Below are 21,937 nucleotides of genomic sequence, written 5' to 3'. Positions count from 1 at the left end.
CCAGCTTTATACTCATTCATCACTCTGTCCGGCACTCTCTTCACCTCCAACACACTCTTGACATACTCGTCTTTCAGGATTACCTCTACCCCATTTTTCCTCTCATCCACACCATGGCAGAAGTGTTTGAACCCACCTCCAATGCTCCTGGCCTTACTCTCCTTCCACTTGGTCTCTTGCACCCACGGTATCTCTACCTTCCTTCTCTCCATCATATCAGCCAGCTCTCTCCCTTTACCTATCATAGTGCCAACATTCAAAGTTCTATCACCTTCACACTCCGACCCTTCCTCCTCTCCCACTTCCTCTGGACATACCTTCCCCCTCTCCTTCACCCAACAGTAGCATAGTTTCCCCTGGCACTCTGCTGGCCAACAGTATGATCCGCATATTTGATTTGGCAGAGGTTTTACACCGGATGCTCTTCCTGACACAACCCCTCCCCATTTATTTGGGCTTGCAACCGGCACTAAGAATGCACTGGCTTGTGCATCCCCAGTGGCTGGGTTATTGCACGTTTCACTAATATCATTGTTTTTTGCTAGCTTCAGGTTATAATACCAGCTTAGAAATAGTGAATGTTGTGTGTGGAAACTTATGGTTCTTTAACATTCGGAAAAAACTACAACCTATTACTCTGGTGTTTTATCTTTTTATGTGATTGTGTGGGTTTGTTAGCCAAACATGGCTCGCACATTTTTATATTCATCCAAGGTGTAACTTTGCTTGGTTATATCAGGCACAGCTCCCTGATATCCAGGGAATTTGTCTGTATGAGCCTCCACTGAGATGGCCATTTTGTCATGCTTGGCATGTATCTGTGTATCGTTCGATCATTTCATATCCGATTTAAAATCCAAAATCAGAAAACCAATAATAACCCGTTATTTCATTGTTTGTTTACAAATCCAAAATAAAAAATCAATAATGGGTTTTTTTTCTTTTTGTAATTTTGCTTTGTTCTGAGTTCAAAATAGAACGTAAGAAAATGGAATATTTGTTGTCTGCGATTTTGTCATTTAACATTTCCGATTTGTTGCAACCAGGAAGTTATTGACTGTTTTTTGTTTTTTTTTGCGCGCCTGGACAGATGTGAGTAGCTGCCCCAAGTCATTCAGTCATTCCACTTTCTCTGGTAGCTACTGAACTTGAGGGAGTTATAAACTGTGGTAAAGTGAGCCGCCAAGTGCAAAACCATGGTCCAGCCAGGCGTTGTTTGAATTTCATTGCAAAATTAGTGCTATTGTGGCAAGGATGCTTTCTGAGCGAGGCAAAGTTCCTGAAAAATACATATACGGGGTTTCTTTCATGTTCTTTCTGTGTACTTTCATGAACACAATGCTGACATCAGTTTGCATTGTTTTTTTTCCTCATGTTTGACCTGTTGTAAGTTTTATTTTGCCCATAGGTTATCAGATAATTCCTAGAGATTGCGGTTCCTTATCTCTCTAACAGTATTAAACCGGAGCCATCCCACGGTACCGGTTTGTGGAAATTGCAAAATAAAATAACCTCTTAGCTCTATAGGCAGTCTGGTGTGTTTGTTACACTATTTTTTGAATATTGTCTTACCATCATCTTTGTAAATCATTTGATGGGCTAAGAGCACATTAATATTGTGACGAGCTGGCATGAAAGAAGGAGGCAAGAGGCAGGGATCTTGTTTTAACGACAGCTCCTGTGTCCCATACACCGCACGACCCCAGAAGTGCTCTTTTATTTTGCCCCCAAAATGGTTGCCAAACAATGGCTTCCCCCCCAAGGTCACTATTAAAAACGTCAGTCTTAGTCACGGTCCTACAGTCAGTCAGTCAATAAACTGGTCATCTACCCAGTCCGAGTCAAACCCCCAAACAAACACAATAACCAAAACATGAACTAAAACACAATTTTAACCCGAACATTAACAGTCCCATGAGCTCCTATGCCTCCCTAGTGCAGAGCCGCCATCAGTCAGAAAACCCGCCTCCTCCAGTCGCTACAATACATTGTGGTTGGATGATGGATAAAAGGGTGTTCAAGCTGTGGAAACTACTTGTATAGCACTGTTTTCTAAATGGTATGATTTCACAATGCTATGAGAATTAATTTATATGTAAATGATCAAATTTGCAAGTAATGTGACACGACCAAGTATAGTATATTTCTGATTTTGGATTTGTAAACAAACAATGATCAGCAATAATTTGTAAACAAACAATAAACAGCCCATTATTGGTTTTCTGATTTTGGATTTGTAAACGAACAATGAAATAGCAGGTCATTATTGGTTTTCTGATTTTGGATTCTAAATCTGATATGAAATGATTGAATGATACACAGATAATACTGTTTGCCATTAAAAAAATGGTTTCAGTTTACAATGAACTTCAGCCGCAACTAAAATGTAACTTGACTTTGAAGTAACTTGTGACCTAGTCTCAGTAGGGACAATTAGAGACCACTCACTGTAGTATGAAAGCTATACATTCACAGCAAATACAGTGTGCAGGCCCTTTTCAACTGTCCCTGTTTTGTACTACCTCACCCCTACCAAGCGCAAGATCCCATTTTCCTAACAATTCAAACCATTTCCTGTTCTGGCAAAGACATTGCAAGGATGTTGTCCTTATGTTAAGTAATATTCATTTTCTCTTTCTCTCCTAAGCTTTTCACCTCAGGCAGAATTTGTAGGAACAAAATGGCCTCACTGAAGGCCAGCTACAAGCTGCTCCATGACACTCTGAGAAGGTAAGTTTTCTTTTTTTAACTTCAAAGAACAAAAGCCATTTTCTTACTCATATTTGATTAGAGATTTACACACAAAACACTTGCAGATACACACAGGGAACATTAGGATAGTCTCTGTTCGTGGGACTATCTGCAAATATAGCAGTTTCCTAGAACAACCTGGGAAGTAAGGTCAGGTCCACTTTTTTCTTAACTTCACTTTACAACAGTTAGAGACATCTTGTTTGAGCGGTTTTATTTTCAGCATAATTATATGACCAAAGACACAGAAATGTGGTCTTGAAGCACATGATACTTGGTGCCATATTGTTTAACACACTGTTACAGCATCTGGGTCAGCTCCTTTTATGTATGTTTTTACATTAAAAAACTGATTGAAAACGGGCTGAGATGTTGACATGGCCAGATGAACAGAAAGATGGCGCAGAAATCTAGGTGTTTTAATTGCATGAGGCTGACATAGATTATAATGTCTATGATTAGGGCAATCGAACCACATTTTTTTTCTTGTAGTCAGGGAGTTGCTATAATCAGAATAAAATCATATTACTGCAATTTATATAACTTTAACAAGCAGTTAAAAAGTGTTACTAGTATTTTGCATGCTTTCTGTCCTGTCAATATTCATTGTAAGTCTAAATATTACATGTCATTGTACCTCTGTCAAGACCTCTCAAGATTTAATGGCAAACCACATGCTAAAAATTGCTGTGCTCTCTTTGATCTAAATCTGCAATCATATTCTAGTCGAACATAATATATGTATTCAACAGTATGCAAGAGTCAGAGATCAAGTTCTTGGAGGAGGCTAAGTCTTGTCAGACAAAGCTGGAAGAGCTGCAGGCTGAGATGGACAAGGCAGAGGAGGAGATCACTTCTGAGGTGCCTGAAACTGAGGTTACCCGACTGAGGAAACAGCTTCTCCAGGTGTACAATTACCTGAAATCAGCTGAAGCCAAAGGAGACGAGATGCAGTATGAACTGGAGTGGTGAGGAATATGTACACGCAGATGCATGCACGCATGGATAACCTTATAAACATCAAGATCACTTAGAAGGATTATGGTAGTATTTCAGGTATTCTTGTTGATATGTCTGGTCAAATGTGAGTCTTGAATTGATTCTAGAGACCTGTGATCAGCCACTTGCAGTTTGACATATAGGCAGCCAGTGATAAGGACTGCAGCCATACCAGCACAAATACAGATGCACAACAAATGACGTGCCCTATTGAGCTGGGAGAGCTACTCACAGGACAGAGGGGAGAGCAACTCTGTGTTCACAACTGTGGTGGTGAGATGAAAGTGAGATGAAAGGATTAATTCATGATGACACACACACACACACACACACACACACACACACACACACACACACACACACACACACACACACACAACAAGGTGCCAGAGTAGTGTAGTAGATGCAGGAGGCAGCTTCCTCCCAAGTTGTTCAATGACCTGATGGCCTGAGAGAGATGGAGGGACATACTGAAGGTAGAATCTGTCTCCCAACCTCTTTGTCTTTCTTTTTTCTTTCTCGTTTTCTTTGTCTTTCTTTCTTTCTTTCTTTCTTTCTTTCTTTCTTTCTTTCTTTCTTTCTTTCTTTCTTTCTTTCTTTCTTTCTTTCTTTCTTTCTTTCTTTCTTTCTTTCTTTCTTTCTTTCTCTCATAAAGAAATAGATCCATCCACAAAGTATTAGCCCTGAAAAGGTGTTGTGAGCCACCATACTGCCAATCTGCCCAAAATCACTTTTACCTATGTCATCGAAGCATTGAAGTGTCACTTGTTCTAAATGCTTTTTCATATGCGTTCTTGACCTGCCAAGCTACATTGTTGGGGAATTTTTCATAGAGCATAACATGAATACCATATTCAAGTGTTTTCATGTCAGCTAGAAAAGGTTTACATGTCTGAGCTCTCTGCACTAAATATTATTTGACCTCAGTCCTCTAGTCTTTTTCTACATTTCCCTCTCATTTTGTCTTCTCTCCTGCCTCTTCTCCCCACCCCCTTTTCTCCTCGGTTCAGTTCCATTTTTCTTCTACTCAGTTACACCTCTATCTCTTCCTCTTGTCCCTCAACACTCCCTTACTTGTGTCCAAGTGGTTAGACACACCCAGTGAAAGGGAGAAGGCTCACAATGTTGTCTCTCTCTCCATTTTTTGCATGCACTCTAAGGGTTCACTACAACATTTTTAAGCAACCTCATAACACTCAGTAATAAACAATGTCTCTCCAGTTTCTCACTGGTCAGGGGTCACCTCTGGGCCTCAGGAAAAACAGCAGATAAGAGAGAAACGCAGGGAGACAGATGATGAGGCGTGAACAGTGCTACTTATTTACCCCAGAGCTTAGTAGCATTTTCAACATTTCTACAGACTTCTCTTCCCCTTATCAGTACTGAATTAAATTTGACTCAGGATCGTCTCAGTATAGGGCGACATCATAGCACATAGACTCACCACCACATTGCTGAGATATTATCTGTGGGATACAGTGATTTTTATGCAGAGCACACATACTGAGGCTGAGAGTTGTAGGCCTTGCAGTAATTGAAATATTAAATGAAAACCACTTACAGAGCAATCTCAAAGGATGCAGTAATAAACAGAACTGTCTCTCATCATATATTAAATCATGAGCATGCATATTATTTGTGACAGTTAGCTTTTGGCGGTGGCCAACACTCTCTGTCCTCTCTTTTTTCCTCCTCTTGCTCTTCTCCTCTCTCGTCCTCTCTCCTACTCCCCTCCAGCTGTATATTTTCTCCTTTTCCTTCTTTTCCTTTTATACTCTTACAGTAGATTCTCTTTCCACCTTATCTCCCTCCTCTCTCCTCTCTTGTCCACTTGGCCTGTGAGCCAGCAGCGTGCATATGATGGGCAGATGCTCACCACCCAAATATGCCCTTTAAAAAAAAAAAGCTGTTGTTTCTTCCATCCTCAGCCAAACAGATACACCGGAATTCAACACTTTTCCCCAGCCACATACTATATTAGCACTGATGTGATTTTTTCGTATATATCAGACTTTATCCAGTATATCAGCCTCTGAGGGACCTTAATATACTGTATTGTGGTGGACACGTATTGGGGACAGAATTCAACCCAGGAACTAAGGGTTAAGTCATGGTTGCCCTGGCAGGTTAACGCAGGGTTAAGTTATGGTTGTCCAGCCAGTTTTCTGGTTATTCTTGCCACCTCCGCTCAGTCGAGCTGGGTTTGGTTGTCTCTCTGATTTACCGTGGATTAAAGAAAGTTGCCTACACGGCTAAAGTGTGAACCTACGGTCTTCTCCGTTCCTTCGGCTCTACAGTATTATACTTGCTGAGATGTACATCTGTACACTATATGCTACCATAGAGTAGTCTGTCCCAAGAAAAGAATCCTCTAAAATGGTTTCATATTAACTTTAATCAACCAAAAATGTTCTGCCATAGGTAGATGAAAAATTTATGAATTCTTGTTTTATATGTAACTTTTTACTCTCCCAAAGCTATATCTGTGTGTCTGTATGTATAAGGATAGCTTTTTTTTATGGTGGTTATATTAGAAGTTTAAGGAAAAAAGTAGTCATAGTAAAAAGACCTTGATATTTTAATCACGCAGCACCACCCATCCAACCAAGACTGACTTTCATTAAGAGCTTGACATTTTTCTTAGAGCATCTTGGATGGTGACAAGCAACTTTACTTCCTTCCCAGCCCTGCAAGCCTGTTTTAGATAGTGTAGATTTCGAGTTTTATTTCCTAATGATAGAATCTTTACCATGTAATTTCAATATCAAGTTTAAACTCTGTGGTGTCTGCGTCCCCCACTCTGATATTTTTTGAATCGTGTCAAATAAGAACATGCTTTCATTCTTTTCAGTTGAATGCTTAAACTGAGAAATCAGCCTCATGTTCCTCTTTGCAGTGTGTTTCTCTTCCTGCAGGAGAAGTAATTAAAACGGTGTACTGAGTTGTTTTTTTTAACATACATCGTTCCTCATTTTTTGTGGCTTTTGAATTTATTTTATTTTTCTGTTCCAATCTTAACTTCTGTGCCTCCTCTTTTCATCATTTCTACCTCTGCTTCTCCCCCTACTCTTACTCTTTCTCCTCCTCTGTCCTCCTTTTCTCTTCTCTCCCCTGCTAACAGTCTCCAGGAAGAGAAGTTGTGCTTGGAGAAAGAGCTCAAGACACTGCCCAAAGCTGCTGTAAGTTCCTCACTGCAACTTTTTGATTCAGAGATGGCTATTAATACTGTCATCCAGCAGTGGTCTCCGACCTGACATCACAATGAGACTGTAAGGCTCCAGTCTTGATCCTTAAAAGGGAATGCCTCCTATTAAGTTTGCTATGGGCCTATTTGTGTCAAAACAATCTCGGAACCCAGAGGCAGCTCTGGGGACAACAGCCAATATTTCGGGGCTTCTGGTTTCCTATGAAGACTTCCTCTTCCATGTGTCCATCATTGTTTACAGTCGGATTAGCAACTTGAGGCACAAGAATGGAGTTGAGAGACGAAGTCTATGACCAGATTGTTTCACAAGTAGTCCCTCCACACAATACACAAACATCAATACTTTTTATAGGTGCTTTAGGTCCAAACAACATTTCAGCCAATGCATTCCACCTCTTTCGCTCCTCACACAGACTGTTAGCAACAGGCAACCAAAGCATGTTCCTGTAGAAATTACTGCCTACTCAAATGTGACTGATCAATACTACTTGGACTAAAAAAGAAACGGAAACCAGAACACTTCAGATACCAAAATTTGTCTCATGACTACAGATTTTATATATATAGTATATATGTATCTGTGTGTGTGTGGATAGATAGATAGATAGATAGATAGATAGATAGATAGATAGATAGATAGATAGATAGATAGATAGATAGATAGATAGATAGATAGATAGATAGATAGATAGATAGATAGATAGATAGATAGATAGATAGATAGACAGATAGATAGATAGATAGATAGATAGATAGATAGATAGATAGATAGATAGATAGATAGATAGATAGATAGATAGATAGATAGATAGATAGATAGATAGATAGATAGATAGATAGATAGATAGATAGATAGAGATTCATGTCAGAGTGAAGCTAAACTGCTTAGAGCATCTTTAAATCTTTATTTAATATGATACAAAGATGACATCAGTTCGATCAACTTCTTAAAACTGAATTTCTTAAGATCTATCTACTTAGCATTTGTTAAATTTGTTAATTGATTTACCCATCCTTAATTTTTCACTGTGCTTGTATGTCTGTGGATGTATGTATATTGTATAATGTAAGAAGTTTGTTAGGAAATACAATTTTAGGACAGACATTGTCAAACTCCTAAACATTATCATGCCTCCACAGGTATGGCGATGTTTAGGGGTTTGGACAATGATGTTTGCGGATGACATTGTGATTTATTGCAAGAGTAGGGTGCAGGTTGAGGAGAGCCTGGAGAGGTGGAGGTATGCACCGGAGAGAAGAGGAATGAAAGTCAGTAGGAGCAAGACAGAATACATATGCATGAATGAGAGAGAGGAAAGCAGAATGGTGAGGATGCAAGGAGTAGAGGTGACAAAGGCATACGAGTTTAAATACTTGGGATCAACTGTCTAAAATAACAGGGAGTGCAGAAGAAAGGTGAAGAAGAGAATGCAGGCAGGAGTGATTTGCGACAGAAGGGTACCAGCAAGAGTTAAAGGGAATGTTTACAAGATGATTGTGAGACCAGCTATGTTATATGGTTTGGAGACAGTGGCACTGATGAAAAGACAGGAGGCAGAGCGGGAGGTGGCAGAGTTGAAGATGCTAAGATTTTTCATTGGGAGTGACGAAGAAGGGCAGGATTAGCAACGAGTGTATTAGAGGGACTGCTCAAGTTGGATGGTTTGGAGACAAAGCAAGAGAGGCAAGATTGAGATGGCTTGGACATGTGTGGAGGAGAGATGCTGGGTATATTGGGAGAAGGATGCTGAATATGGAGCTGCCAGGGAAGAGGAAAAGAGGAAGGCCAAAGAGGAGGTTTATGGATGTGGGGAGGGAAGACATGCAGGTGGCTGGTGTGACAGAGGACGATGCAGAAGACAGGAAGAAATGGAAACGGATGATCCTCTGTGGCGACCCCTAAAGGGAGCAACCAAAAGTAGTAGTAGTAGATTATCAAACTGTGAAGTTAGAGTTGCATGTATACCAGAAACACATTACAATAGGAGAGTTTTACTTTGCATGAAAAGAAGTTGAAAGTAACACAAAACATTAATATGGTATATTTCACATCATATTTAAATGTCATTACACCATATTGCAAAGGCTGTGTGGGATTTTGCCCACGCAGGCTTGTGCCACTGTCCTTATGAAATATGTTTATTAACCAATCTACCTGATACAGCATCACACAAATTTGGTGTTTACCCACTGATAAATGTGAGAATTTTTGGATTATTAGGATTCTGAGAGTTAAGTTCCTAAATTTATTGAAGTAATCTGTCACATGAAAGATGTCACAGCTTAAAGTATGACATTTACTCGAATGGGCCACATTCAGTGGTACCTCAGAGAGTAGTTATACTTTCTTATAGACACACAAACACAGTTACACACTTGTCAAATGTGACTAACAGGAATGTATCTCATCACAGAATCTTCATAACATTTAAATCCATATGTACGGTAGATACCAACAATAATGGAAAACAAAATTGGATTTGATTTACAGTAAATGACAAATCTTAATCAGTTTCAGTTTGAAAGTATTATTCATGCTAAACTGATAGCAGGTGTTTTTTTTGTAGTTTATTCCTCTCAAGACTTGATGATGTGAAAGATTAATCAAGTTAAAATCCAATCCCAAAGTTTTCTCATAAAGTAATGTGATGCAGCTCAAGGATATATTTTGCTGGATTAGGCTGCAAAGCATCTTCTCTCCTCCCTCCAATTATAAAGAGGTTAAGAAATTTTTACTTTGATTTTAACATAAGACAATATAAAATCATGTCTTATGGCTTTTGGACTACAGCTTGACTTGAACATAAAAATGTCAGACCCTCTAGACCAGAATACGAAAGATCTGTAGAGATCTGATTCGTCTTGAGCTCAATTCTACAGAATCTGACCGACTTGCTCTTGATAAATTTAAATAATAATATTTTCTAAAGTAACTATAGATTTGAACCTGAACCCTACCAGATATGACAAAAGAGTAGAAATTGTGGTCAATTTATTCCCTGGGTCCATCCATATCCCATTATGTTGGCACATAAATAATTGAGCTACTATACTTTTTATGATGGTACTCTTATAACACAAATTGTACAGGCCACAATTTAACATCTGACTGTCAGACTACACACTTCTGGAAAAAAAAGAAAAGAAAGAAGAATGTAGAAATTGGGTAAGGAATAAGAACCATGGCAGAGCAACGTAATCTGAAGAAAGTAATGTCAACGAAATTCTAATCACAGTCTGAGAAGCACTATACTGAATGTGATTGAATATTTATAGCTTTGGTGGGTGTTTCCAGGAGCTGGATGACAGCTGGGTGACAGACCTGAGGAACAGAAGTGAGGACCTGAAGAAAGAGGTGGCTGAGAGGCAGTTAGAAATCAGGTAGTTCTCTGATATTATCGTAATTGTTGCCGTTATAAAGCCCAGTAATCAAAAATTCATTTGCTTACTAATCATCTGGTCTTTCTACTGTCTTCCTCTCTTCTTGAAAGCAGGACACAACTTTTCTATCTTGTTTCATGTTACGTATGTAGGCTTTTTATACAGACTTTGTACCAAATATCCTATGGGCCAATTTTTGTTGCTGAAAAAATCCAGATGACATTCAGAGTCACAGTGAAGAAAGCAGCCTCAGATGCTATTGCTGTATAATGCACAATTTGTGCATATGATTTTACCCTTGCTTGCTCTATGAGATAGCATCCATACCTGTTTAAACATAAATATTGCCCTGAGAGGAAATGCTTAAAATATATATGATTTTATTTTCATTCTTCATTTCATTGGGTGGCATGGTGGCACAATGATTAGCGCTGTCACCTCACGGCAAGAAGGTCCTGGGTTCGTTAGGGTTAATACTCCTCTCTGTGCCCCTGACCAAGGCATGGCAAGATGAACTGGAGTTGGTCCCCGGGTGCTGCACGATGGCTGCCCACCACTCCTAGCTACACAGCTGGGATGGGTTAAATGCAGAGCATGAATTTCCCCACAGGGGATTAATAAAGTAGTAAAAAAAAAAAGAAAGTTCTTAACCAGTTGCTGCAGGTATTGATTTCCCACATTCCATTTTTCTGTCACACTTCTTTTGTTTATTAATTTCAAATTATTTTCAATAGCATGACTGTTAAATGAACAAGGTTTATGAGGAATTACTCAGTATATATTTGTATGAGTGTCAGTTTGTGTTTTTCCACATTAACACTCTTTTTGTCTCGAGCTCACTCTTCCACACCCTATCCTTCCCTATTTCTCACACTCCCCTCTGTAGGAGTCTAAAAGAGCGTAGAGAAACCCATATTATGCAGATACAGAGAGAACAGAAAGAGCTGGAAGAAACGAAGAAAATCATAGAGATCAAACAGGTGTGTGTACGTGCGTGTGTGTGTGTGTGTGTGTGTGTGCTTGTGCACATGCACATCCTGACTATTGTAGCCTGCATCTCTAGCAATACAGTGTACTGAAATAGGTCACTGTTTGTATCCAAATGAATGTAATCTTATGTGTGTGTGTGTGTGTGTGTGTGTGTGTGTGTGTGTGTGTGTGTGTGTGTGTGTGTTTGTTGTTTTTTTTCCAGTCTGAGATTGCCCAGAACCTCACCATACATGCCCCTCTTGTCAAAGAGAATGACAGATTAAGCCATGAGAAGGCGTAAGTGAAGTGTACAACAGCAGTGATTTGGTAAAAATCGGTCAATATTCCTTCAACAATTGTATCAAAGGCTTAAACAGAGTCATGGGCCTTTTTCTGCTAGGTCTTCTACATCAGTGGTTCCCAACCCGGGGTCCGCGCACCCCTTAGGGGGGCACCTGAGAGCCCAGGGGGTGCGTGAGGCTTTGTCTGCTCTGGGGGGGGGGCCGCCAAAGATCACAGGGGGTGCGCGAGGCTTTTTTGCTCTGAGGTTGTCAAAGTGCACATGTTAAATAAAAGCATAACAATTCACCTACTGGATAATTTATTTCATACAAAAGTCTGTCCATAAAAATAATTAAAAAGATACATCCCCCCCCCCGTAATATGTAATTGGGCTACACCTAGTAACCACACCTCTGTGACCCGTCAGTCTGCGCTATCAAACTGAGCGGGCAGTGTTGTCAGCTCACTGTATGAATGAAACAACATGGCTGAGAAACGTAAAAGTGGAGATGACTAAGTGGCAAGAAAGAAAGTAAGGCTTTATTTCAACACCTACCTTAACTTTGGTTTTATGGAAGGACAGGACAAGTCTCAGCCAGAATTTGTCATGTGTGTTTTTAGAAACTAGCTGATGACAGCATGAAGCCAAGCAAAATGAAATGACACCAAGAGACAAAACATCAAGAGACTATTGGCGAAAGTCAGGAATGTTTTAAGAGGAAAAAGCAGGTGGCGCTATCAAGAAGATCCGCCGACGTCAGAAAAGCATTTGAACAAGCAGGCAGTGATTTGCACAGAGCCACGGAGGCATCATTTGAGTGTTGGCTATTAATTACCAAGGTTAAAAAGCCACACACCATTGGAGAACAGCTTATCAAACCCTCCTGTCTGAACATTGTAGAGGCTGTGTGGCCCACACGCGGTTGATGAAGTGAAAACCGACCCACTCTCTGACCACACCGTCAAAGACAGAATTAATAAAATGGCTGGAGATTGTCAGAACAAGCTGCACAAGAAGCTTAGGAATGTTCCCGTTGCCATTCAGTTGGAGGAAATGACAACAGTGCCAGACGAGTCCGTGCACATCGTTTATGTTCAATATGTTGACGGTGATGACTTGAAACAAGACATTGTTATGTCTACCGATCTAACCAAAACATCAGGCCAGGATATTTTATGGCTGTGGACCCCTGTATCTCATCCAACAATCTGCCCTACGAGAACCTTGTTGCATGCTGCACAGGTGGGGCCGCAGCTATGATGAGCTTGCAGACCTTCAAGCCGCCTCGCTGTCAAAGAAATATTTCCAGGAGAACAGATACAAAAAGTTTTGGATAGTCAAAGGACATGCTGTTGTACCCAGACTGGCCAAGCACACAGTTACAAGGGTTATTCTCCCATTCAGCACTACTTTTCTGTCTGAGACAGCCTTCAGTGCCTTTGTAACAATAAAAACAAAAGCCCACAACAGACTCCATTTACACCAGGACTGTAGGCCGGCTGCCACAAGCATCGCACCTGACATTCCATCCCTGGTCAAAGGCATGCAAGCCCAAGGTGGCCATTAGTTTCAGAATGAACAGGATGGCACAGACTCAGTAAAAAAAAAAAAATGCAAGCAAGAAGTTATTGTTATTGTGTGTGTCAAAATAACACACACTGCCTGCCAAAAAAACCCCAGTGTTATTAGTTTATAAATGAACAGGACGGTAGACTCAGTACAAAATTTTACTGTTCAAGCCAAAATAATACATAGGCCTACTGTCTGTCAAAAAACAGTGTTCACAGCTTTACATGATGTGCATGTGGATGTCAGATGTCAGATTACAACAGTACTAATATGTTGATGTTTCAATGAGCCCGAGTCAGATGACAACAGGCCTACTCTGTTGGGTTGTTAAAAGAAAAAAAAATGTGGAAAAAGCTATAATTGATGTTAATTTTTTGCAAATATTTGGAATGAATCACTTTTCTCTTGGTGTGTGTGTACGGGTGGGGGGGGGCTCAACTTTTCTTAGAAATAAGTAGGGGGGGCTCCAAGGAAAAAAGGTTGGGGACCACTGTTCTACATGATAGAAATAGTCCTATTTTACTGTGTTAGGAATCCCTTGGGAAGACTATACCCTGAGCATACAGAATACCGGCAAAATCTTTCTCAATTGATTTGCCCCCTTTTTGTACAAGTACACGTCTCAATTGTCTTGAGGCGAAAAAGTCCTCCTTTAATATCTCTCCCCGTCATATGCATTTCCCCTTCATAAATTAAATTAATTTAATTGGTGGAATAAAAGAGAGATCATCGCTTTCACCTGGTCTTTTTTTATGCTAAGTGCACATTTTACTAATGATATGAACTCAGTTTAGATAGACCCTGTTTTGACCATGATTAATAAGGTTTATATGGTTATGCTATGAAATTATCTCAAGAAAGTGGCAAATACATTCACATTCTCACATCACCCAAAGTTAGGGTACGTTCATGCTTAAAATACAAGATGAACAAATGTCTTACTTTATAAAACAGATGCAAATTAGTTTTGTGTATGTTTCTGAAAGTACATTGTTTTTTTCTAATTAAAATGCAACATGCACACTATACCTTAGCAAAGTTGAAACTACCATCACCATACTGTTCTTAAGGTCATGGTATCCCTGTCCCTTGCTTGCGTCTTGCAAATTAAACATTTGGCACCTCTTAAAAGTTGCTTCCTTTTCGTAACCTGCACATTTACAGTTACATTTGCTTGCTGTTTGGTAGTGACCATTGGTCATGGTCATATACGTATGCTTGTGCTACGTTCTTCATATGCTTTTGCAACTCTGTACTAACAAAATGTGATGCACAACTGAATAACCAATATCTCTACCCTTGCCAATTTAAAAAAAAAAATCAGCCAAAAGTTGCAACAAAAGGTTGCTTGATGTTACCTCTGGCTTGTTCGGGCGTCCCTACAGACACAATTGGCCATGTCTGCAGGTGGGAAGCCGGATGTGGGTATGTGTCCTGGTCGCTGCACTAGTGCCTCCTCTGGTCGGTCGGGGCGCCTGTTCGGGGGGGAGGGGGAACTGTGGGGAAATAGCGTGATCCTCCCACGCACTATGTCCCCCTGGCGAAACTCCTCACTGTCAGGTGAAAAAAAGTGGCTGGTGACTCCACATGTAGTCTTCAGCCCTCCCTGGATTGGCAGAGGGGGTGGAGCAGCGACCGGGACGGCTCGGAAGAGTGTAATTGGCCAAGTACAGTCGGGGAGGAAAAGGGGCGAAAAAAATAAAAAAAAAATTTAAAAAAGGAAAGAAAAGAAAAAAAGGTTGCTTGAACAATGGTTAAACCAACGTGAGGCAGGAAAGTAACATGATTTAGGTCATCATCTGTAATTGAGTGCTCCATAGTGCACCCACACAGGGATAAAACGTGCCATCTATCCTTCATCAAAGATAACGCTTGTGATATTTTCACTGGACCCATCGTGCAATAAATACTGGTAAGAACAACCAGTTATAATGCTGTGGAGACCTGTTCTCGCTATAATTCCTTCAGGTCAATGTTAAAAATTCACAGCATTTAGAGATGTTTACCATCAATATTTATTTTAACAGGGAAAAACACATTGAGATTTTACATCTCATTTCTCAACTTGTCTGCCCTGGCCAGACCCTGTTGGTGCCTGTCTCCAAGCCCTTCATAAGAACTTTGAATTAGGGTGATCAGTGTCTCTAGTTTCAAGTCAGACTGCAGAGATTTTATAACTTGCAGGAGCACAGTGCATGTAGGCTCTCCTGCCTACATCCATTCACACATGAGGAACAGAGCTACTAAAACAGGTCCTGTAAGAACAGGCTGTCATTTTCAATTTTTCCTAAGCTGCAACATTTTTCCCAAGATGTAAAGTTAAAAATGAAAGGGAAACAATCCCAGAATTGAAACGTGAATGCCAATGAAGATGTCTACACATGCTCAATGATGAGTGAGTGAGAGCTTATATCTGTTATCAAACCTCAGCACGCCATGGTAGACAGAGTGTTAACATATGCAGTCACTGTGCAGACACATTCATGTATATTATGTCACCATGATCAGGCAGGGGTAAGAAAGTAACAGCAACCAATCTTGCTAAAGCGCAAAAGGAGAAACAAGATCCATCCATTATCCAAACCACTTATCTGCTCTCAGGGTCGTGGGGATGATGGACCCTATCCCAGCAGTCATTGTGCCTGAAATAGAAGCCTTACTTTATTTTTGATTTTTTTTTCCACAGGATATTCAACGTGATGTTTAAAAGACAGCCTGTCATTAGTCAAGCTTTCCTTTATTTAGTTGTGTCAAACTCGTGTACAATTCAACAGAAGGACCGATTCTGCGCCAGAGAGCAGTGCGAGTTTTTGTCCCACCTGTCTGATATTTTATTCAAGCTGATGTTTTGTGTGCCAGTGAAGCTGTGGAACTGTGTGTCTCAGCCACATGAACATCTGTGATTGGAAATTCAGAGAGCAGTTTTGAATTTGGGCTTCCACCCTGTCTTAGTCCAACTGTTTAATATGTAGAAGATAGATGCTCATTTCGTTATTGATAAGGCATGCAGGCCTACAGTTCAGCACTGAATATTTTCAGGGATCTGTCAATTACTGACTCCTTTGCACTCCATCTCAGTCCGTGCTACCCTGTTTATTTATTCATCTCAGAAATGCAGCAGAGAAGACAGCAGCACTTGACAAGGAAATCTCAGAGATGAAGAGGCACCTGAAAGAGGCGGATGAGCATAACTTCACTCTGGAGGAGGAGAGGAGGGAGCAGGTGAAGGTGATGGAGGGGCGCAGAGCCAAAGTGGAGGCCGTGGAGAAGGAGCACAGAATGTTGCTGAAGGAGAAAGAACTCCTTAAGGAGAGGCAGACTGAACTGCTGGGGCACAGGTATTACACACCAGATACAATGACAGCTGGCTGGGGATGGCTTTCCATTGCTTCAGTGATGTGGTTCAAAGGTGAATAAGCTGGTGTTAATGTAAATGTGAAGAATACTATGGTGTTTGATTGAACAAATGTTTTTGTATTTCATTGTACTTCATTCATGCACGTGATTACGTCTTTTTTCCATGACTGTCATTTCCACAATGGCACTTGTGTATAAGTTCATTTTGATTACACAACAACATGTTTTATCTCTAAATAGTGTGTGTGTGTGTGTGTGTGTGTGTGTGTGTGTGTGTGTGTGTGTGTGTGTGTGTGTGTGTGTGTGTGTGTGTGTGTGTGTGTGTGTGTGTGTGTGTGTGTGTGTGTGTGTGTGTGACCTCACCAGGGCTGTGCTGGATATGAAATTGGAAGACACTGAGGCCGACAACAAGTTCCTGTATAAGAAAACACGTGCGCAGCTCAAAAACAGAGACAGGTATTCTGTCTTACCCACATCTGACTTCAGAATGATGATGATAATTTAAACACCTCTGAGCAATGTTGGAATGCTTTTGGTTTTAAAGAGCTCTTCAGCTTAAAGTTATTGGTACTATGTTACCGCCAGCATGACTAATTTGCATTCCATAAAACAGCTTGTGGCAATACTTCGATTTAGTTTAATACACCATCTGTAATAACTTTTCTTGAGATAAATAAATACATTAAGATTTGTTACGTATACCTCAATAAATATTGATGGGATTCACCATCGCCCTTATCATATGGTCTAATTAAGAGTATATTGACAGAAGCAGAGCATAGTCATGTAATTGATTTCTTCATTTTCAAACACCTGCTTCTCTTCAGCTGCATTCCAGAAAGGCTGGATAATCTTCCTACTTTTTCGTGCATACATTTCAAAGAACAAAGTATGTTTTAGTGAACACGAGTCACTAAGAAACTTAAAGGAAAATTTCACCCTAGGGTTTTGTGTATGTGCAGTCAGTACTGATGTGTAATGCAGTGGATTGAAGCGATAAAATCCTCACATGTTTTTCATGTGCTATATTGATGGAGAAATAGGTGTTCTCCTACTCTCAGAACCTACACTCACCAGAATGCATTGTATGTACGCTTCTGTATCATCGTCCATAAAATCCCATGTGCGAGTGTTGTGGTACGTCATTTCCATCATCGGAAATGTAGCTTAGCCGAGAGAACAAGGATGTGTTTTGAACAGTGCGTTTAGAGTAGATTAGAGTATTAGAAACACTGCTGGGCTGTATTTAGTTTTTCCTTTGTTGTGCCATCAGGATATGTCACTTGATGGCAAGAAAACTTCTAAAAAAAACTCATTTCTGCATGGAACAACTAGTGTTTTTCATGTGCTATCCCTTTCACAGATCGAGATAAGGTTGAAAAATCAGTGAATTTTCCTTTTAATTTTCTCACTTTGGGATGTGGAAGTATGGTCATGTAGTGATAGAGGATAAATATCTAAATCTGTCCAATTTTCTCCTCAGGCAGATGCAAGCCTTGAAGAAAATGAAGGTTGAATTGCAATTAGCCAATGAAAAGTGGGCTCAAACACAGTTAATCTGCAACAAGACTCAAACAGAGGTGGGACCCTGTCTCTCATTGACCTGCAGCTAGAACAGTGTACAGCAAACCTTAAAGAAAATGAGAAAATGTGGCAGTCTGGAATTTTCACACAAGAGAAAAAGGTTTTACTCCTTGAAATAACACTAAAACTTTTACTTGAGGGAATGTAATTGTGCTTCCCAGAGATTAGGTTCCTGATCATCCTGGCAGGAAGCGTTGGTAACTATTGAAGCCTTGTGGATTTTTGATAGTATAAGTGGATATTGATGGTGCTGTGAACAAGGAAAGTGCTAGCTGGGAGCCATGATGGATTAAATTTTAAACTGGAGGTGGCCATTTGCATTCACAGATGTAGATTCATTCATACGTTTCACTGGACAAGGAATATAAAAACTAGATTGGTGCATGTTGTCCTCTACTGAGATGCCTGTAGACAAAATGACACACATGTTTTAGTTAACAGAAGGATGGAGAGAGATAGGAAATGTGTCAGCACATATCTTAAAACCATACAAATATTAAAGGAACTGAAAGTCACATGAGGGGGTTCACATAAATTAGGAAAGAATGAAAACAAAGCACCTGAAAAATATGACTCATTTAATTCCACTGATGTGCCAGTAACAGTAACTTTCATTCAGATGAGTATGACAAAGAAGCCGAACCAGATGAGGCCATATCCAATGTCATTGATTATAATGATGTTTTAACGGCCTTTACCACAAGAATGTCAACTTTGGCTAAGCCAGGATTGAATTAATGGCTTTAATATTCATTCAGACAATGTGCAGTCTTATACAGCCTACACATTTATTTCTCAGAAGGAGGGCTACTGAGTGCCAGAGACAATGGAGACATTCGATACATAGTAGAACAATGTAGAACTAACCATGTATATATTACAAACCCCAGTTCCAATGAAGTTGGGATGTTGTGTAAAACGTGAATAAAAACAGAATACAATGACTTGCAAATCCTTTTCGACCTATATTCAATTGAATACACTACAAAGACAAGATATTTAATGTTTAAACTGATAAACTTTATTGTTTTTTGCAAATATTCACTCATTTTGAATTTGATGCCTGCAACACGTTCCAAAGAAGCTGGGACAGGGGCAACAAAAGACTGGGAAAGTTGAGGAATGCTCAAAAAACACCTGTTTAGAACATTCCACAGGTGAACAGCTTAATTGGAAACAGGTGAGTGTCATGATTGGGTATAAAAGGAGCATCCCCGAAAGGCTCAGTCGTTCACAAGCAAGGATGGGGCGAGGTTCACCACTTTGTGAACAACTGTGTGAGCAAATAGTCCAAGAACAACGTTTCTCAATGTACAATTGCAAGGAATTTAGGGATTTCATCATCTACAGTCCATGATATCATCAAAAGATTCAGAGAATCTGGAGAAATCTCTGCACGTAAACGGCAAGGCCGAAAACCAACATTGAATGCCCGTGACCTTCGATCCCTCAGGCAGCACTGCATTAAAAACTGACATCATTCTGTAAAGGATATTACCACGTGGGCTCAGGAACACTTGGGAAAACCACTGTCAGTTAACACAGTTCGTCGCTACATCTACAAGTGCAAGTTAAAACTCTACCATGCAAAGCGAAAGCCATATATCAACAACACCCAGAAACGCCGCCGGCTTCTCTGGGCCCGAGCTCATCTGAGATGGACTGGCACAAAGTGAAAAAGTGTGCTGTGGTCTGACGAGTCCACATTTCAAATTGTTTTTGGAAATCATGGACGTCGTGTCCTCCGGGCTAAAGAGGAAAAGGACCATCCAGACTGTTATCAGCGCAAAGTTCAAAAGCCAGCATCTGTGATGGTATGGGGGTGTGTTAGTGCCCATGGCATGGGTAACTTGCACATCTGTGAAGGCACCATTAATGCTGAAAGGTACATACAGGTTTTGGAGCAACATATGCTGCCATCCAAGCGATGTCTTTTTCAGGGACATCCCTACTTATTTCAGCAAGACAATGCCAAGCCACCTTCTGCACGTGTTACAACAGTGTGGCTTCGTAGTAAAAGAGTGCAGGTACTAGACTGGCCTGCCTGCAGTCCAGACCTGTCTCCCATTGAAAATGTGTGGCGCATTATGAAGCACAAAATATGACAACGGAGACCCCAGACTGTTGAGCAACTGAAGTCGTACATCAAGCAAGAATGGGAAAGAATTCCACTTACAAAGCTTCAACAATTAGTGTCCTCAGTTCCCAAATGCTTATTGAGTCTTGTTAAAAGGAAAGGTGATGTAACAGTGGTAAACATGCCCCTGTCCCAGCTTTTGTCACAACCCCTCTCCCTTGACGCCTGCTCACACCTCCTCCTCCTTCACTCTGGCACACCTGTCCATGGTTTCAATCAACACACCTGCTGGCCATCAAGCAATCACCCTCACCTTTAAGAAGCCTCCACTGTGGACCAGTCTTTGCTGGAACGTAGCCATTCATGGGTTGTTGCCTAAAGGTTATTGCACGTCCAGTCCTAGCCTGCATTCTCTGATGTTCATAGTTTTTGCATTTTTGCCTGCCTGTCTGATTTTTTTTGCTCTCTGCTCTCCGGGACTTCAGCCTGCCAGTCTCCCTGCCACTGAGCCAACTCCTGCTGTACTCCTGGGATCTGCCACTTCTATAAAGACTTGATTTCTTCCTTACCCGGTTGTCCTGTCTACTTTTGGATCTTTCCAGATACGTGACAGTACGTTCCAGTCACTATGGACCCAGCAGACCATTCCACCACAGACCTGGCCACGGTCTGCCAGGCTGTAGCCAACCAGGAATCGGTCCTCATCCAGCACCGCCAGGGGCTACAGGGGATGGTTGACGCCCTCCGTGAGCTCAGCTTAAGGATCTCTGAAATCCAGACCCAGCTTGGTGTATCCGCTAGCCCGGGTCCCGCCCCTCCAGCTACGCCACCCTCAGCGCCATCAACTTCGGCTAAGGAACCATGGGTTGCCCCGCCCGATAAGTATGATGGAGATTTTGGACTTTGTCGCCCCTTTTTGATGCAGCGTGAGATTGTGTTTAACCAGCAGCCCCAGTCATATTCCACGGATAGAGCCAAAGTCGCTTACATCATGGGTCTTCTCCGGGGAAGCGCTCTGGCTTGGGCTACAGCGGTGTGGGAGATGCGAGCCTCCACTTCCTCACCCTACGCTGAGTTCACCACTGCTTTTAGCCAGGTTTTTGATCATCCCGTGCGGGGAAAGGATGCTTCAAAAAGACTTATCTATCAGCGGAGGGTGGCTGGAACAACGAGTCCCTCCAGGCTGGGTTTGCCAACGGTCTAAGCGAATCCATAAAGGACGAATTGGTTTCCTACCCCGAGCCTGGAGGGTTGGAGGAATTGGTTACCCTGGCCATTCGTGTGGACAACCATCTCCGGGAGCGGAGGAGAGAGAGAGGACGCGCCGCTTTCCTGGTCACAACAACTTTCCACGGGCCACACCTCCAAACTCTGGGAGCTGAGCTCGCTCGACTGAGGCTGACGTCCTCCGAGAAAGCCCGAGGCGTGATTCTTCCCCAGCTTCGGAGCCGATGCAACTCGGCCACTTCCGGCTTGACCCGGAGGCGCGTCAACGCCGCATCACCAAGAACAGCTGCTTGTATTGTGGTCAGCCTGGTCACTTTCTCGTCTCCTGCCCTCACCGTCCGTCAAAACTAGCAGGCTCACGAGGGAGGGGGAGGATCTTTGCGAGCCCAACTGTCTGCCCTCTGTCTCCTCGTCCACGTACCCAGTTGCAAGCTACCATCAGTTTTAAAGGTCAGTCCACTAAACTTTTGGCTTTCATTGGCTCTGGAGCTGTTGAAAGTTTTTTTTTTTTTGGATGCAAAGGTTGTGAAGCAGT

The 21,937-nt window shown here is 41.3% G+C and overlaps 1 protein-coding gene across 1 annotated transcript in view; it reads left to right on the top strand.

The window, feature by feature from the left end:
- Positions 1-21,937, top strand: part of ccdc146 (coiled-coil domain containing 146) — a 107,103-nt gene that overhangs the window by 36,281 nt on the left and 48,885 nt on the right. The window contains exons 3-13 of the mRNA XM_056276674.1: positions 2,648-2,730; positions 3,504-3,719; positions 6,872-6,929; positions 10,251-10,336; positions 11,223-11,316; positions 11,529-11,602; positions 11,706-11,775; positions 12,489-12,661; positions 16,268-16,495; positions 16,881-16,970; positions 17,998-18,094. Coding sequence (XP_056132649.1) covers positions 2,648-2,730; positions 3,504-3,719; positions 6,872-6,929; positions 10,251-10,336; positions 11,223-11,316; positions 11,529-11,602; positions 11,706-11,775; positions 12,489-12,661; positions 16,268-16,495; positions 16,881-16,970; positions 17,998-18,094 — 1,269 coding nt within the window. The remainder of the gene's footprint in view (positions 1-2,647; positions 2,731-3,503; positions 3,720-6,871; positions 6,930-10,250; positions 10,337-11,222; positions 11,317-11,528; positions 11,603-11,705; positions 11,776-12,488; positions 12,662-16,267; positions 16,496-16,880; positions 16,971-17,997; positions 18,095-21,937) is intronic.

Source organism: Lampris incognitus, chromosome 3 (genome assembly GCF_029633865.1).
Source record: "Lampris incognitus isolate fLamInc1 chromosome 3, fLamInc1.hap2, whole genome shotgun sequence".
In the NCBI taxonomy this organism is placed as follows: Eukaryota; Metazoa; Chordata; class Actinopteri; order Lampriformes; family Lampridae; genus Lampris; species Lampris incognitus.
This window is presented reverse-complemented; position numbering and strand designations above follow the sequence as displayed.